The sequence below is a fragment of the Carcharhinus amblyrhynchos genome, chromosome 2 (genome assembly GCF_965287045.1).
Source record: "Carcharhinus amblyrhynchos chromosome 2, sCarAmb.v2.hapA, whole genome shotgun sequence".
NCBI lineage: Eukaryota > Metazoa > Chordata > Chondrichthyes > Carcharhiniformes > Carcharhinidae > Carcharhinus > Carcharhinus amblyrhynchos.
Window position 1 is genome coordinate 50,517,138 of NC_137325.1, and position 18,753 is coordinate 50,535,890.

General features: G+C 40.0%; 1 protein-coding gene across 1 annotated transcript in view; it reads right to left on the reverse strand.

Moving 5' to 3' along the window:
• dnah5 (dynein, axonemal, heavy chain 5) overlaps nt 1-18,753 on the reverse strand; it is a 350,257-nt gene that overhangs the window by 180,040 nt on the left and 151,464 nt on the right. Inside the window, exons 30-40 of the mRNA XM_080205374.1 lie at nt 17,801-17,954; nt 17,408-17,571; nt 15,976-16,132; nt 10,212-10,424; nt 9,474-9,698; nt 7,824-7,996; nt 4,667-4,845; nt 3,551-3,738; nt 2,281-2,475; nt 423-557; nt 138-245 (exon numbers count right to left, since the gene is read on the reverse strand). Coding sequence (XP_080061500.1) covers nt 138-245; nt 423-557; nt 2,281-2,475; nt 3,551-3,738; nt 4,667-4,845; nt 7,824-7,996; nt 9,474-9,698; nt 10,212-10,424; nt 15,976-16,132; nt 17,408-17,571; nt 17,801-17,954 — 1,891 coding nt within the window. The remainder of the gene's footprint in view (nt 1-137; nt 246-422; nt 558-2,280; nt 2,476-3,550; nt 3,739-4,666; nt 4,846-7,823; nt 7,997-9,473; nt 9,699-10,211; nt 10,425-15,975; nt 16,133-17,407; nt 17,572-17,800; nt 17,955-18,753) is intronic.

The window sequence follows — 18,753 nt, forward strand, 5'->3', positions numbered from 1 at the left end:
ACTTCCGTGTCTGTAAATACCAAAAAATCAAACAATAGTTTTGTCAATTTATAGTTACTGTAGTTCTGAATGAAAACAGTTGAAAATATGTTTCATAGCTGATGTTAATCAAACAGCAAGGACTATTTATTTTTTACTTGTTTGTCTATGGCAGCTTCCAGTTGTGGATACCCCGCTTTGTCCAGCTGAATACCAGGAAATAGATCCTCAATTAAACTCAGGAAAAGTGGTTCATCCTCATCAATCTAGGAAAGGTACAAGAAAGTTCCAATGTTCATCCATGTTGTTTTTGTACTGGCATTTACAGAAGCCAATTAGATTCCGGCAAACAAAAATGTAATAAACTGTAGTTTTGGATTGTGTTTAGAATATATTTCCGCTGTGTTTTTCAATTTGCCAAGTAGAAAAGCAACATAACTTACCAGTTTGGAGAGGTTCATATCACGAAGAACACGCATAACAATGGTAGACTCTGAATCGCTGGGGTTGGTTCGTTTTGCAGCTCCTAGTGTCCGGAGGACTGAAAGGATGTTACGGAGGCCAAAATCATAATGCACCTAGTGAGGGCACATTATGTAATGTTTTACTTATAAGTTATATTTAAAGGTAAATTCGTCAAAATTACACTCAAAGTGGGTCAGAAACAGGGTTACAATGCTCATTCGTATTGCAGATTCATTACTCTGTACTTCATTTAATGCAATTAGGCGCAAGGTAAATCTACTCTAAGATGATGTAAAACCTAAAGTTACCTTGCAGCTCCCAATAATGAGTAATTACTGCAGATTTCAAAATTAACGGATCCTTGTCTTCAACAATATTTTTGCAGTTTTTAAATGCCAGCAGAGAGGATTGAACAGGCTGTCTCTTTTAATAACAAAACAAAATGTTGAAGAGTGACTTGATAGGTGTCTTTCAGATTATGAATGAAAGGACAATAAGGGCAGAATTTTATTGTGCCAGGGTCCCTGAACACTCCCATCCCCGATGCAAATGTGGGCAGCAAACTCAAACCCCTACACCCATTTTTCTCTGCAGCTAATAAGCAGTTGGCGGTGGTGGACCATTAACTGGACCAAACTAGACTACTGCTCCATCTGGCTGGCAGCTCTCTGGTCCCTACAGAGTGGGTATGATGACCACTACTGGATGGATGCACCCAGACTCCAACGTAAGGAGAAATGCAGAAGTTCTTCCAGGCCGGGCTGGAGAGGGGGAGAGAGATAACTGCATGTGCACAGGCCAGGGTGCAGAGGTGATGGGTGGGAAAAGCAAGGGAGACTTGTTGTGTAGGAAGGGTTGATGGGGGGGTACTCAAATGTAGTGGGCATGGAATTTCAGATGCCCACCTTTGTTAATCACCAGCCCATGTAGTAAAGTTGCTGTGCTTCCTCTTAATGCCAGCCTCCAAACACCTTGGGAAAGATTGCAGCAGAGGCGGGAAGAAGCTCTTAGTGGTTATTAATTGGCTGTTTATGTGCTGCCATTGATCCATGGGCAGGAAGGTTAACTGACACGTTTTCCACTGCATAACATTTGTGATGGGGGCAGGAAATGGTACATATGGTATTTTCTGTCTCTGACTGCCTGACAACTCATTCTGAGGGTTGTAAAATTCAATCCTATGTTTCCAAATGTAAATGAAACCAGAACTAGAGAATCTAAGATAATCAGTAACGAACTGTATATGGAATTAAGGAGAAGCGTCTTTACCCAGAAAATATTTAAAATGTGGAACCCACTACCACAAGAAGTAGTTGCATAGATGCACTTAAGAAGCAACTAAATAAGCAAGTGAAGCAGAAAGTAATACAATAAAAATTGATGGAGTTAGTGAAGTGGAGAGTAAGAAGCTCACCTAGAATATAAACACCAACGTAGATACATTGGGCTGAATGGCCTGTTTCTGTAAATTACTTGCATCTTTGTGATATATTGTAAAGCAGCATTGCACAAAGATGTAGGTTCAAATACTAGTTTGGGAATAAAATAATGTTTTAACAAACAGCTCTAATTGTACATATCTCTCCCAGGATGGGGGGTAGGATTAAAAGGAAGCCCATCGTCATACATACTCTCACATGTCTTTATTGGCAAGCTCAGAGCTGCACAAGGGGAGTTCTTAAAAAGGCATTCAAGAAGGTGCTCCTCCCACATGACAAGAAAAGATGGGAAACAAGTTAGATACATATACACAAAGCACCGAACAATACAATAAACTGAGACTTTAATTTTCATCAAAGATGGAAGTGCTCGAGGCTAGATTTACGGTGCACAAACCTGTTTAGACAGCTGTTCCTCACACAACTTATATAGGGTGAAAAACTTCCTGGCCAGAGTTATATTATCAAGAAATCCACAACTGGCAAGCTTAACGCGAATAATGATCTGACGATCTGGAACCATCATAGCAACAGAACGGAAGTTGATCTTCAAATTCTCAGGTAGCTCTTGGCGTCCAGCATAGCCAGGGTTCTACAAATTTGGAGGCATAATCAAGAGTAACTCATACAAATATGGCATACAGCTATGAGACTTTTAATTATTGTTCCTAGTGTTTATATGATCAAACAGCCATATGGCCCCGTTTAAGTCATTAAACTAATTTTGGTATTGAATCCAGATGTGTAGCACTACTCTGCTGTTCTACCTCCACCACTACTTCCAGCCATGTTGCCCTTACTTCACTGGCCAAAATATGAAACTGCAGGTGCTTACAGTCTCCAGCATCACTTGCACACTATAGCAAGGCATAACCTTTGGTTACAAGCACTCAATTCTGTCACTTTTTTATGTTCTGTTCCCTATTTGTGAATTTGTCAAATTTCATGCTTATGAAGTCCCCTTAAATACTGGTGTCAGAATTCACTAAGTCATCTTCATACCTAGAAATAAAAACAGTTAAAAATGGTAAAAGGGTTAATAGCCACTGGTAGACCCACTGCCCTTACTTCTGAGTTTGCTACACACTACCAAACACCCACAAACCTCTTTTATCAGCAATTCAAAATCCAACGTAATGTTTTCGAATAAGATTTAAAAAGGAATCAATCAAAGTTTATTCTTAAATGCCACAAACTTGCCTGGAAGTCTGTGTGGAGGCCAGTATTATCGGATAAATTCAAATTACTATTAAGGGAGGTGATCAACAGCGTGTGTGATGTAAAGTTTATGTATTAGTCACAAGTAAGGCTTACATGAACGCTGCAATGAAGTCACTGTAAAATTCCCCTAGCCATCACACTTCGGTGCCTTTTCAGGTCAATGCACTTAACTAGCGTATCTTTCAGACTGTGGGAGGAAACCGGAGCACCAGGAGGAAACCCACACAGACACAGCGAGAACGTGCAAACTCCACACAGACAGTGACCCAAGCCAGGAATCGAATCCAGGTCCCTAGCACTCCGAGGCAGCAGTGCTAACCACTGTGCCACCGTGCAGTCCGTGATATGGTACACTAACGAATTGCACCAGATGTTGAAATGACCAAAGTTGGGTTTTGCATTAGTGCAGTTTTGCTCATTTTACACATTTCATCACCTGGATTTACCATAGTAAGGAAAATTCCGAATTCAGCATTCATTTCTACAGAATCTCCATCTGTGAAGATGAAACTCCTTTTACGTTCCTTTTTGCATGTCAGTACTATAGCAATCTGCTGAGCAGCAACTGACAGAACAGGTAGATCAATACGATTGAATTCATCAAAGCAACCCCAGGATCCAGATTGTGCTAAACCTATAAAAGATAAATAATAAATAGTTATATTCTTTAACATACGTTGAACAAAGTTGACAAATATTGCCAATATATGGACGTTTATATAAACTTTTATTTATATTTTTATTACTTATTATAATGAACTTTTGTTTATATTACAAACCACCTACTGCCTAACCAAAAGTGCAGTAAACATTCTGCTAACCTTTTAAGTCAGAAATTTAAATTAAATTAAATTTTGCACAAATTAAAATCAATACAGTCATAAGAAAACTCTGCAGTTTCATAAAGGAAAATTGCATACTCCAAGGAAACAATATATAAAACTGCCCTAACATAAAAAATGTGTCAGCACTAATTATTTTGTACAATTTCTTCTACATGGACATAATATATTTCAAACTGAACATTTTCCAATCTCTTTGCACAGATTCTTAGAACATGCATTTGTAGGTTATGGTCGTATTTAATACGAAAATAAAATTCAGTTTATGGCTTTTTAACCTATCAAAGAATATGCCTTAAAAAGTCATCTGCATTATTAACTATCATAGTTAGAACATTATGAAAAACAACCAGATTGATCCGTAAAAGTGTACAGAAATATGGGTTGCAGTTGTAAAAAGACTGGTATGACAGACTAAGCTCTATGATGTGCTTCTCAGCAGAGGTTCGGTATTTCCGCACCATCTAGTGGCCAATTTCAGAAAAACATGACCTGAGGCCTCGGGAAAACATCATTCACTTACATACTTTTTTTACCTTTGCGCATCATACAGGGAGACAAATAAGACAACACAACAAAATGGAATAATTCTCTTAAAATACTATCAGAGAAATTAAGAGCATTTAAGTTTGTAGTATCTGCCAATGTTTTCTTCAATTTCAGTAGATAACGTTCAACAAAGCTCGTATGAAAATTGTAGCAATTTTCTAAATTGATCACCTTTAAAAATTCTCCCAAGTCCTCTGAAGTCCATTTGGTCTGAGCAGTTGAAAACCACCACATATTTCCCAAGGCATCTCCCCATATCTTTGGTAGTTTCAGTCTTTCCTGTCCCTGCTGGTCCAGCGGGAGCTCCTCCCATGTTCATTCCAAGAGCCTGAGCTAGAGTAATGTAACATCTGAAATGAACAGAATAATACATGTGTTCATATCTTGTTTAGACATATAATCAGTTTATTGAATGTGAAATGTTCAGTCTCCTGAATCAGAGGCAAGAATGCTACTAATTGAGCAACTTGCCAATTACTCCTCAGAGCCAGAAAGCTGAGGGATCCAGTCCCATATCCACACTTGAGTAAATGATCTTGTGGTAATACAGTGGAATGTTGAGAGTGTTGCACTGCCAGAGGTGCATTTTCCAGATGGATCTTCAAATAGATGTTAAAAGACCCATAGAACTATTGGAAGTGTTCTAGATAATTGTGCCTCCTCAACTACCTACATAAAGGACAAACAGGTCATTCACTCATTGCTATTTACAGCATCCTGTTGTGCACAAAACGTATATTTCATTTGTCTACATGATAACAATAATGCATATAAAAGCTATTCTTGGTATATTGTGCAATATTGTAGAGGGACAGATAAGATGCCATTTAACTTCAAGTCTCAACTCGCTTTTACACTATGGCCGAGACACCCTGTCTGGACAAATTAAGAGGAGTGTTTGGCCATGTTATACTTGATCTGCTGGTATTTGAACAGAACTGTCAAGCCTGGAAGTATATAGTTTTCCCAAGTATATAATGACGCATGAGGACACCAGGTATTGCTGAGTATCTACCTCTCTCAATTTACACTCATTCAAGTAATAATCTGCCTTCCTATTTTTGCTACTAAACTGGATAACCTCACGTTCATGCACATTACACTGCGCATGCCATGCATATGCCCACTTGCTCTGCCTGTCCAAATCATGCTGAAGAATTGCCGCATCCTCCTCATTGCTCATCCAACTTTATATTATCTGCAATTTTGGAGATCATACATTTAGTTTCCTCTTCCAAATTATTAATATATAATGTGAACTGTTGGAGTCCTAGCACAGATCATTGCAATAGCCCAAGAGTCACTGCATGTCAATTGGAAAGAAACCAATTTATGCCAACATTTTGCTTCCTTTCTGCTAACCAGCTTTTTATCCATCTCAAGACACTACCCACAATCCCATGTGCTTTAACTTTACAATAATAATCTGCTTTGTGTTTCTCGAATCTTCTTCTGTGCCTAGAGCCATGAGACAGATGAAGCACATGCTTACATGTATCTTTGTTGCTGGTTTGTCCTGGAACAGGTCACTAGCCTGTTGCCAGAGACAATAGCTTGCCAGATGTCAGTCTGCATCACGCATGGCTGAGTAAGAAACTCCCAATCTTGCAGTCTGCCACAGGCATATTGGAAGAATGTACAGGCTAATAATAACCTACTTGGCCACATTATGAATGCGCTTTCCATGGCCATGAAATCCTGAAATGGGACTCAAATTTCTGGCTCAGAGGCAGGGACACAAACCATCATGCCACAAGACTTCCCACAGTGATTATATGATAGATCTAGTAATCTGAATACATGGGTTACACATTGAAAAGGTTGAAACGGCCGAGGCTGTCAGGAAGCTGGGAAGAACCTGCTGCCTTCTGTTGGCAAGTCTGCCATTGAAATATATAAAATGCCCACTTGTTGCTGTTTAAATCCAGGGTTCTGAATTTAACAAATGTGTGAGAGTTTCCAAAGCTTCCTGAAACCTGCCTGGGAAGACAAGGTGAGATGACAGTGGAAGTTGATAGGTCTAAGCAACTGACAAGTCAAAAATAGCTTTAAATACTGAGAGCAGGCACTTGTTTCTGGCCCCTGCAAAAGGATTTTGCTCAAGACTTTTTCTGAGATTATGATTCCACTGCTTTGTGGATTATTTCTAATATCTTGGAGCTTTCACCATTGATTGACACTTCCAGGTTAGCATGAGTTTGTACTTGGACCACTAACGAGGAACAGCAGCAGCAACTCCGACAGCAGCAGCAGGAGCTGAGTTTAAACAGCAAGATCTACCTAATCTGGTCAATTCGTGCCGATCAGTCTATTCTCAACCACTAGCAAACTGATGGAATGTGTTGCCAACAGTTTTATTAAGTGGCATTTTCCCTCAGTTTGGGTTCTACCAGCATTACTTATTTTCCAACCTCTTTACAATCTAGATCTAAACACGGATAATGCACTTGATCCAAACATCCTCACATGCTTCATCAATGACCTTTCCTCCATCATAAGGTCAGAAGTGTGGATGCTCATCAGTAACTTCACAGCGTTCAGTACCATTCATAATTCCCCAGATAATGAAGCAGTCCTTGCACATAGACAGAAAGACATGGACAGCATTCCGGCTAAGTGGCAAGTAGCATTCATGCTTCATAAAGTGCCAGACCATTGTGTTTTCCAAAGAGAATCAAACCACTTTCAACATTGAACATTGAAATCTCATCATCAACATCCAGGTAGTCACTACTAACCAGAAACATAACTGGATTAGCCACATAAATATCGTGAATACCAGAGTGGTTTGGAATTCTATGGTGAGCAACTCACTTCTTGATTCACTGAAGCTTCTTCACCATCTACAAAGGCATAAATCAGGAATGTTTTGATTTGCAACTCCAAATCTGTTCACGAAGCTCCATGACAACACAGCTCACTTGAGCAGGATCCCATTCATCGACTCAAACAATTATGCTCTCCACTTCACCGCAACTTGCCTGCAGTGTGTACCATTCAAATTTTGCACTGCAGCAACTTATTCAGGTATTTTCAACATCAACTCCCAAATGTGGAGCATCAGGAGCAGGGGGCACCAACAATTTCAAGTTCCCTTCCAAGACACACCATTGTGATATAAAAATATATCATCCTGCCTTCACCATCATCAGGTTGAAATCCTGGAACTCCAAACCCAACAGCACTGTGTGATTACCTTCACTGTATGGGCTGCAGTGGTTCAAGAAGACAACTCAGCATTACCTTCTCAAGGGCAATTGGAATAAGCCAAAAATTCTCATCTTGCCAGTCACAAACCCATGAATGCTAAGCTCTTCAGTCTCCTCACCTGTCAGTAAGAGGTGTTATAACCAATCTGTCCGTGCAACCCAGGAACTCATTCTGGTAGGTGAATCCAACATCTGTGATATTGATTAGCATTCTATCTAAGTCCTCATTGAAATAGAATCTGCATTGTTTCAGCCATTCAAAATCCGTACGGCTTTTAACGTGCAAGCGACACTGCAAAACAAAGTTTTGATGTTGTTTACAGACCACAACTATCTCATGCTGACCTTCATGACTTTCATCTTAAGTTATACGTAGGGAATGATGGCTTTGTACAACTAGCTTAACATGAATGAACAGTCAAGAAACCAACAACAATTTGTATTTAAATAGTATCTTCAACATTGTAAAATATCCCAAGGTACATCATAGAAGAGTTATTTAACTAAATACAACACCAAGCCATGTAGGAAGATAAAGCTTAGCAAAGAATTAGTTCTTAATAAGCATCTTAAAGAATGAAAGATTCAGGGAGGAAATTTCAGTATTTAGGAGTTTGGGAGCTGAAGGCAGAGCTGTCAATGGTGGCGTGATTAAAATTGCAGATGCTCAAGAATCCAGAATTGAAGAAACACAGATATCTCAGAGGATTGTAGGACTGGAAGAAATTAAAAAGATAGGGAGAGGAAAGGCATGGAGGGATTTAAAAACAAAGAAGAGGCCTTTAAAATTGAGGCATTGCTTAGCTTGGTGCAAGAGTAGTTCAGCAAGCACAGTGGTGATGGATGAACAGGTGCATCAGAGCAGAGTTTTGACCTCAGATTTACAGAAGGCAGAATGCATGAAGCTGGCCAAGAGTCTGTTGCAATGTCAAGCCTAGAGATATTAAAAACACGGATGGAGGTTTCAGCAGCAGATGTGCAGAGGAATGGATTGTGTGTTGAGGATGGAAAGTAATGGTTTTGGTCTTCCCATTAGTTTTTCGTACAGGTAACCAGAATCATTTGCCAAATAAGTTCTGTACACTGGTTCAATTAAGATTTTCAAAACTGAGATCAGTAGATTCTTGCTGAGTAAGGTTACATTGGGCCTGAGGTTCAGATCATCCATGATCTGATTAATAGCGGAAAGGATTTGTGGAATTAAATGACTTTTTCCTCTAATTCATCTTCACAGAGGCAATGAGACTGACCTACAGGAGATTAAGATTACTTGCATTGAAAATAACATTCTCTCAAAAACTCTTGTGCAGTCTTTAACCAAATTTATCACAACGATGGAAAATTAGATATTGGAATCATTAAAAATTCTCAATGGTAAACAAAACATGTATTGTAATGGTAAAATATACAACAAAAATATTTTACATTTCCTTGAATATTGCCTCGATAGATTAAATATTGTGTCTAGAAGTTAGAAGTATTAATTTATTTCCAAATTTCTCCTATTAAGATTTTTTAAAACTGTTCAGTCTTTTTTGTTCACCAAACAAAGATACTTTTTTGCATTGTATTTTGGTTTTTCTAAAATAGTAAAAAACAGATCATGCTGAATATCATTGTTACCATTATATTTTATTGCTACATCACTGTCAATACTTCACCAAAGAATACATTAGGTTTCAAACATTTTTTCCAAAACCTTTCATCAGTCAAATAATTCCTTTATTCTGCTTTAATAAAGAGGAATTCTATTCATCCTGAATTCTTACCAGGTCGTCAAAGATATCTCGCTGGTGCACATGGATAGTGATAAGAGTCTCATATTTCACACGGTCCGTGGCACTCAAGTCTTTTGTTGTCATGCCAATTAGGGTATTCAGCAAGTCTAAGAACGACTGATTGGTCTTTTGCATTATTTTTCGGTCATGCTTGGCATTGGTTAATGCTTCCTCTGAATCCCTTGTCCAGATCATTTGAATGCCAAGCAATCCAACCTTTAAAAAAAATTACATTTTATACAATAAAAAATCTATTTAACAGTTGAACATTGTGGGTTGGATATAAAAATTCTGCAATCAAGGAATAAATACTGTTTCAGCAAGTTTGTTTTTAATATTTTTCATTTGAATAAATAAGTCTGACCCAATACGCTCTAACTTTTATTTTGAGTGAAATTGCCCTTCAGTGCATAAAAGATTGAATCAGTCATGGAATGTGATATAGAAAACACTCAATCTCCAGCACAGCCAGTGCCTTATAATAGCCAAGTTTGTAATGCAACTGTATATTGAGAATTTACCTTAAAATAGTTCTAACTGCATTTTAAGAAAGGGACTGTGAAAGAGAAACAAACAATATGCAAACTGAATGCACTAGATCCTCAAAAAGTATCAACCTCTCTGATCATTTTTTTCTAAAGGTAATATTACAGACTAAAAGAATGGGAAATTCCTTATTGAGTTTCCTGCAGCTGAATTGAGATTGTAATTTTTTAATCAGAAACATACCTGGGCTGGATAAGAGTCAAGAAACTCAACCAGTTGGAAGGTGGTGTCCTGAATACTCATTGATGCAGAACGAATGACCAGATGGAGTGATTTCTGAGATTCCACAAGTAAAGCATTTAGCCAGACTTCTACATTTCCTTCTGCCATGACAGGCTTATCCAGTTCAATGATTTCACCCTCACGTGAAGAAATAGCCAAAATACGGTCATATACCTGTTAATGTATATAGACACATTAATTTTACATGATGACTCCTAGTTGCTATTTAAATATATCACTTATAAAAATGCAGTTTATGAGATGGTTATATTTTGAGGCTCTCTTTAACTTAGAATAAAATGGAGGAATAAAGGGGTCACGTGACTTGTTCCGAATTCTTCCTGACAACAAGCTTGGGTGATTTTATTGTTAAAGGTTAAAAGGAAGGGCCTAAGGTTGTTCTACTGGGAAGAAAATACAAGTTGTTCATATCTGTGGACAATGGCAAGAACATCCATGATCAATGCAAGTAGACTTTAAGGGCCATAGTTTCTTAAGTTACTTAAATCCCTATGCTTTTAAAAAATTGAAATATTAAAGAGGAACCTAAATGAACTATGCATTGCCAAATGAGGGGAAATGCACAGCTGAGGCCTGTTAGAAGGATTTAAATGACAATGCAGGAATCAGGAAAGCGAGGCAACAATGCACAGTTATGCGAGACTAAACCCACAAAGTGGCACTAATTGATCTCCTTATATTCACCATTTGTTCAGAGTGTGAAAATTGCCCAGAGCAATTACGAATTTCATAGCAACTGGACAAACAGACAAGCTTCAGATGCACGTTAGTTGTGGTACTTCCAGTTTCACAAAAGAGAAGCCTCAGGCTTCCCTCAATCTCAATTTTGGACTAAACATTTTCCCTCACATTTTTTTCTGAAGTGTGAAGTATTATGAATGCAGTAAATGACAGTCCAGGCCAGATCTAAAAGCAGCATATCCGAGACCGTGGCCAAAGCAATCACATAGCAGTTAGTCATGTAAAGGAGGGAGTGGAGAAACACGTTGAAGCATAGCCAATGCTAGCCAGCATTGCAAAGGTGAATAATATTGAACACTGGAACAAAAACTGAACACATTCATGGATGGTTCCCTGACAGAAGAAGGATCTTTGTAGACTGATGCTGATTCATGTCTGTTTCTCATAAATACTGCAGAGAGGCCATCAGGTAGATGGAGCCTGGATTTATTGCTGCTACATTATCTCTTACAGGTCATAGAGAGAAGAAGATTGTATTGGAGCCACCTGGATCAGCAAAGAGTCAACAAAAGCCTGAAGGCCGGGGGCTGCAGGACTCTCTCTGGATGCAGAGCACAAAGCTTACAGAAATCTTGTGCGTAGGTAGCTCTCAAGACCGAGAGAGTACAAAACTTGAATGTCTTATTTGCTGATCAGTAAGAGATATTGTCATTGATATCTCTGCAAGTCCGGGGATCTACTGATTCACATTTGCCACATTCAGAGGGAATTGGCGCCACAGTAACAGGAGGTCATCCATTGCCAGTTCTCAGAAAGTAACAGCTGCACTCAACTTCTAAACCATTAACTCCTTCTGGCCTCCACAGGAAACTTGTGTGGAATCTCTCACAAACAAATGCATATAGAGGTCACAGACATCCTTTTTGCCCAGGCCCACAATTACATCAACTTCGAGAGAGATCATGCAAGCCAGAACGCCAGAGAACTAAGCCTTGCTGATATTTCCAAATTCCCAAAAGTGCACAGCACTATTGACTGCATTCATGTGGCTTTAAAAGTCCCCTGGCAACAGGCACCCCAACAGATGAACAGGAAAAGCTTTCCAGCTGTTCATGTTCCACCGCCGCTACCAATGGGAATGGAAAATTTGGTGCTCAGCCAAATCTCTTAACAGCAGCTGTCCTGGAGAATCCCAGCTGCAGGTGAGATCAGAGGATCAGGCCCTACCATTCACTTACGTACAGCTCATCTGTGATCATAGGAAACACATCGTGCAGGTTTACACCACATATCCAGGAAGTGTCCATTACTCAATACATCTCAAACTTGGATATCTTCAAGGGACCACTCAGGAACCTTGGTCGCCTCCTCAGTAAAAAGAGCTACCCGCAAAGGGTGTGGTTGATGATGTCTGTGCGATGGCTATAGAATCCTGCAGAACAAAGGCACAACAAGGTTCATGCCACTACTCAAGCATTGGAGGAGCAGACCACAGGTAACTTAAAGTTGCAATTCTGATGTGTGGGCAGATCTGCTGGACTACTCCATTACACACCTGAGGAGCTCACAGATCATGAGGCTTGCTGGGCACTGCACAACCTGGCACTGCAAAGTGGGGAAGTCTTGTCAGATGCCAACATAGAACAGCTGCACATTTCCTCCAATGAAGAGGCCATTAAAAGTGATGAGGGTGATGGGCTTACGGAAGGAGAGGCTGCCGAGTAAGCAGTCATAGCATGGGCCACGCAAGGCAGGCATGCACCTGTGATCCTCAAAGTCACCAGATTCCACAAGGAGGATGATGGGTTTCAATGAGTACTCTCCTGAACAACTGCCCTTCATCACAGGTCAATATCAACAGTAATGTTGTTCGTCTTCCCATTTCAACTATGCACTTCAACATGAGGGTGATCAGGCTCACATTGTCCTGATCCTTTGAAGTATAATGAAGCCTCAAGAGCATGTGTCATTGCTGAGGTGAGGTACTAACTGGAGGAAAGAGTACTAGCATCAGACATCTTCAGGCATCTCTCAACATCCCAGTCACAGCAGCAGTGTACAAGAGCCAAGAACTGTTCCACCATCATCAGTGGGCTCATAGCTGTGTTCACAACATGTATATCATCTGTACAGATGTAAATGGAATTACACCCATTTCACATCTCTTGTGCATGCTTCCATTTTATGATGGGTTGTGCTGCTGTCAATCAGACGTGACACCATGGTCCCTCCCTCCACTTAATGGATATGTTGCCATCAAGGACCCTTCATCTATGGAGTGCGCTTCCATATAACCACCGTTGCAGCAAGCATGATCCATGCTCCCTCTGGCCAGCATGATAGCTTAGTTTTTGTAGAGAGTGAAGACTTTGATGTCGGGAATTTGATCCCTAGTCTGAGACTTCTTCCCTTCAATTTTGTGCAAGCTTTTACTGCATGAAGGTAGATGGAGTGTGAGAGCAGGATGCATTACAGTACAGGTAATAAAAATACTGACAAAGGTGGGTGATAAGTACAGCCATAGATGAGATGAGGATGCAAACTCCAGATGATATGAGGTCAGGTGAAGATATGAGGGTGTGTATGTGAGAGAGTGAATGGCGAGGTCCTTAGAAAAGCATCATGCAGGATGGCAGGGAATTTGTGATGGCCAATAAGATGATTGACTTACTCTGGCAGTACAGATAAGATCTTTCATCCTTATTCTGCACTGGGTGGCTGACCTCTTCTGTGCTGTGTTAGCATTGACCACTACTCCTACCATCTCCCAAACCAGAATGGTGAAGTTAGTGGACCTCCTCTGGCCATCATGGGGTAGAGTACATTGTGATGGGCATCGGCTGCAACCAGTATGTGTTCCAGACAAGGGTGGTCACTGAACTTGCGTGAAGCTGTCTTCTTTTTGGGGCCATCTCTCTCATCTGTTCTAATCTTGGGCTGCAGACATTGAAAAGGCTGTGTTTGGGTGCCATTTAAATATAGTGCCCAAGTGAGAAAGTGGTAAGTTCACGGCAGGGTGAGCAAATCAGAGGCCATATCTTGATTTGGCCTATTTCCCATGCCTGTATAACAAATGCAGCACAAAGGGGACAACACAGCATGAAAACCTGCCAGTGCAGCAATCAGGTAGAATGCCACATTTCACACGCACCCCCATACTTGATGCAATTAAGGAGAAATTTGACCCACAGTCTTATTCAATATGCAGAAAGCAGATAGGAGCACATACTCAGATTGAAAAAATCAAGTTTGCTAGGATCTAAGCAAGACTGGAAGATTTACCTAACTTTGGCTCGAGGTGGGAATCTCCACTTAAGAGACACAGTAAGTACACCTGTGGGCCGGGATTGTTGGTCATGTTAAAAAGTCACATAGGGGATCTTTTCTGGAATTTAACTTAAGAATTGCCCACAAAATTAATGTTACTCAATGTTGCTTTTAGTTTATTTATTATAGTAAAAGCCTTAAAACTTGAAATCTGGTGTGATTTTTTTAATCAGTCACTGGAATTCTAATATCTTTTTAAAAGTCACTGCTGTCTACAGGAATCATAATACGATTTCAAATCAACATAACTGTTGTCAGCAGCCCAATAATTTAATAGAATTTCTACATGCAGGAGAAGGCCATTTAGCCTATCAAGCCTGCACCAACATGAATGCCACCTCGACCTATCCTCATAACACCACATATTTACCCTGCTAATTCCCCCTGACACTAACAGTCAATTTAGCATGGCCAATCAACCTAACCTGCACATCTTTGGACTTTGGGAGGGTACCGGAGCACCCAGAGGAAACCCATGCAGACAAGGGGAGAATGTGCAACCTCCACACGGACAGTCATCCGAGACCGGAATCAAACCCAGATCCCTGGCGCTGTAAGGCAGCAGTGCTAACCACCGTGCCACCATGTCGCCTCCCAGTGGGACATTGGTTAGCACTGCTTCCTTACAGTGCTGTGAAATGAATTTGGAGATTATTAATTTCAAATTGTATTGATCCCTGGAGTTCTACTCCTGTCCTAGGGCAGATTTCCAATTTAATAAGAACATGGGAACATAAGAATTAGAAGTAGAGGTAGGCCATTTGGCCACTTGAGCCTACACGATCCTATTGAGTTCAATAGGATCATAGAACATAGAACATAGAACATTACAGCGCAGAACAGGCCCTTTGGCCCACGATGTTGCGCCGACCAGTTAAAAAACAATGACCCACTAATCTAAACCAATCCCTTTTCGTCCATAAACCTATCCACAGATCTCTTAAACGCCCCCAAACTAGGCGCATTTACAACTGCAGCAGGCAGGGCATTCCAATCCGTCACCACCCTCTGGGTAAAGAACCTACCCCTGACATCCGTCCTATAACTACCCCCCCCTTAATTTATGGTTGATCTTTTCATGGACTCAGCTTCACTTATCCGCTCACTCATCATAACCCTCAACTGCTTCATTGGGCAGGAAATTCCACAGATTCACAACCCTCTGGGTGAAGAAGTTCCCCCTCAACTCAGTCTTAAATCTGTTCCCCCTTATTTTGAGGCTACGTCCCCTAGTTCTGGTTTCACCTGCCAGTGGGAATAGCCTCCCTGCTCCTATCTTATCTATTCCCTTCATAATTTTAAATGCTTCAATAAGATCTCCTCTCATTCTTCTAAATTCCAATGAGTATAGCCCCAGTCTACTCAAGTCTCTCCTCAGAAGCCAACCCTTTTGACTCCAGAATCAACCTAGTGAATCTCCTCTGCACCTTCTCCAGTGCCAGAAGTGATAGAGGGTGCAATTTTCTGAGACATCAGCTGTACATGTTTAAATGAATTGAGCAGGTTCTGTTGAACACCAGCTATCCTCCACTTGATTTTACTTATGTGCTGCCAGGTGATCATTTGTGCCCAAGCACAATAAAAGAATAATCTGCCCTTTATTGTCCTAATTTAAATAAAATGGGAAATTAAATACAATTTTAATATTGAAGATAAAAGAGCATTAATCAAATAACTTCCTTGTTCTTTACCTTACCCTATCATGGAAGTGGGCAGTTTTGAGGTTGTCAAAAACATTCAACAGGTGTGCCTGAATAGTGTGAGAATCTGATGCCTGACCAAGAATTTCGAGAAGTGCTGGATCAGATACAAAAAAGAACCGAGGAAATAACAGCCGCTTTTTTTCAAGGTACCTGGAATACAACAAAATATACAAAGTGAAAACAATGAGAATTCACATCCAAGCTCTTAGATCAAGTGGTGTTCAGGTGCACAAGATGAACCCTCCAAGTGTGGCTGCATATGTCCCAAACATTGCAGTATTTGGATTTCTGCAAGGATCCCATCAACTACATTGTATAAGTTGTGATTTGGTTAAGAGCTTAAAATTATAGTAGCTATTCTAGTGTGAAATTACAGGCTGTTTACAAACGCCAAACTCATTAAAAAATGACAGTTTTATTAAAATCAGGTAAAGTGGGAATGGAGAATCAATTTATCTTTGACACTGGCTCAAAATGGATTGCCTCATATACATTTTACCTGATACTCAATGCAATAGAAATGACCATCTTACAGGCCACATAACAAATGTTTGAAACATTAATTACAGCCTTGTGCTAGCGCCTACAGGAATTCAACATCAATGTTAGTCGTCACAAGCTGGATAACTACACACAGCATATCTCTTTTCAAATGAAGTCCAGAGTTGAACAATAGGACTTTTAAGTATAGCTGAAAAATGAAATGTTATCAAAGCTTTTCATCTTGTACTCAATCAGGGCAATGACAAGAATAACAGTGTCAAGGGAAACAACAACTTTATACTGTATAAGAAGTGCTGATTGATTGGCAAGTGGCCTCTGATTAATAGGGTTGTTGCCATGGAAAACACACCAGTTAATGGTGAATGACCGTTAACTGCAAAGCATTGTTTGAAAATACAAAATAGCCAGCTTGACTCAGATTGGTTAAGGCAATGCCAAGGAATGAACCAGCGAATGGCTGTTTTCAGGATTTCAAAATACAAAAAAGAATGTTGAAGTTATGGAGATAATAAATGGACATTCAATCAAAAGAAGAACAAGCAAAATAAGGACGAGAAGATAAAACCAACCATAACATTTAACTTCTGCTTCTCACACCATAAGGTTTAAAATTTGATAGTTGAAAGGCTTTAGTTTAACTAAAGAACTAATAAAAATGTTTTGCAGTACAGCATATTTCTATGATTCAAAATTTTAAATTTAAAGAAACTAATTTTACAGATAATATTGCAAAAACACAAGTGTGGGCTTAAAAAATTAAACTAAATTCACAGGATTACAAACAAAAACGTAACTAAACTCAGAGCCTTTCAAAGAACTGAGTCAGATTTCAAAACTGAAAATTTGGCCTCTATCAGTTTGATTAAAACAGATTTGCCCATGCCAGTGCAGCTAACAGCAGCTCATCGAGTTGAATCTTACCCCGTCAAAGATTTCTGACAGATTTCCAACTGTTCCAGTAAATGTGGTAAAAGCTGGCCCATGGTTTCATCACCCACACAGCACTGCACTACATTTGGAGTGTCGTGTGCCCGAGTCATGATCTTCACCCAAGATTTGTCAATATTTGAAAAACGTTTGGCTTCCTGTATCAAAGAAAAAAAATTTCAAAATAAAGATTTAGTAACTCTATCACTTCCACATCCCTACACAATATTTTTAATGTTACAGATAAACGATTCAGTGCTCTTTGATATTCCAGCTTCCAAAGAAAGTGGAATTTCATCTTAACAGCAGAAAGCCTGGGAATTGGTATCAACCTTGGGCACCAAATCAATTTTCTTCAAACAAATCTCAATCCAACCACTTCCATACCTTTGGGAGTTGCTTAGCAATGTCGCCACCAACAAAAACAGCTTCCAAATAAATCCAGAGGTTCTGTACAGTCATCCAGTTTTCAATAATATCAGTTGTGTTAGAGAGATTGTGGACCCATTTCTGAATCTGTGCCTTGAAAGGAGTGTTGTACCTGACATAAAACAAAAGACAACACTATCACAAGGAATGTATCCAAAAGTAACTACTTCTGTCCAATTTCCCTTTTCCTATGCCATCCATTTTATCAACAGTATTAAGGAAATACACATATTAAATTAGAAGGATTAACATTCAATGGCCCAAACCTACCAGTCTCCAGACTTTTGGCAAACGGACATATGACCTAAGAAGTGCATTGGGATCTTGTGGAAGTTCTGATACGCTGACCTACACGGGAATTGCCTGGGCAGTTTTAGGCAATATCCTTGCTCCTGGAGACTTCCTGCAAATGTCTCCAACTCTGAGCTAGAATTGGACACTTCAGACTGTTTTGATGTGCTATCCAGGAAATGTTAACACATATTTAAATTCAGCCAACACATGGGAAACTCCAGAATTGACACCCAAATCACTCACACCGACCCTCCAATTTCCTCCTCAACTTCCTGATTTCTTCCCTTCTTCGATCTCGCAACTACCCCTCTCCAATCCCACCTCTTGATTTGCCGCAACTACTCATTCCAGCCGTGCTACCAGTCTGACCATTTGACCAATCCCCAGCCAAATCTGCAAACCTCAACACCCCCAACCAACTACATCTCCTGACCCGACCCAACTCACCCGACCCACTAACCTACTCACCTACCAACTCACTCATCTGCCACTTCACCCAAGTACCATGCGCCTGCCACCTCACCTACCACCATATCTACCTGGTACTTCACCCACCTACCCATCCTACTCCCTATCTATTCACTCATTTAAGCACTCACCCACTTACTAACATACAC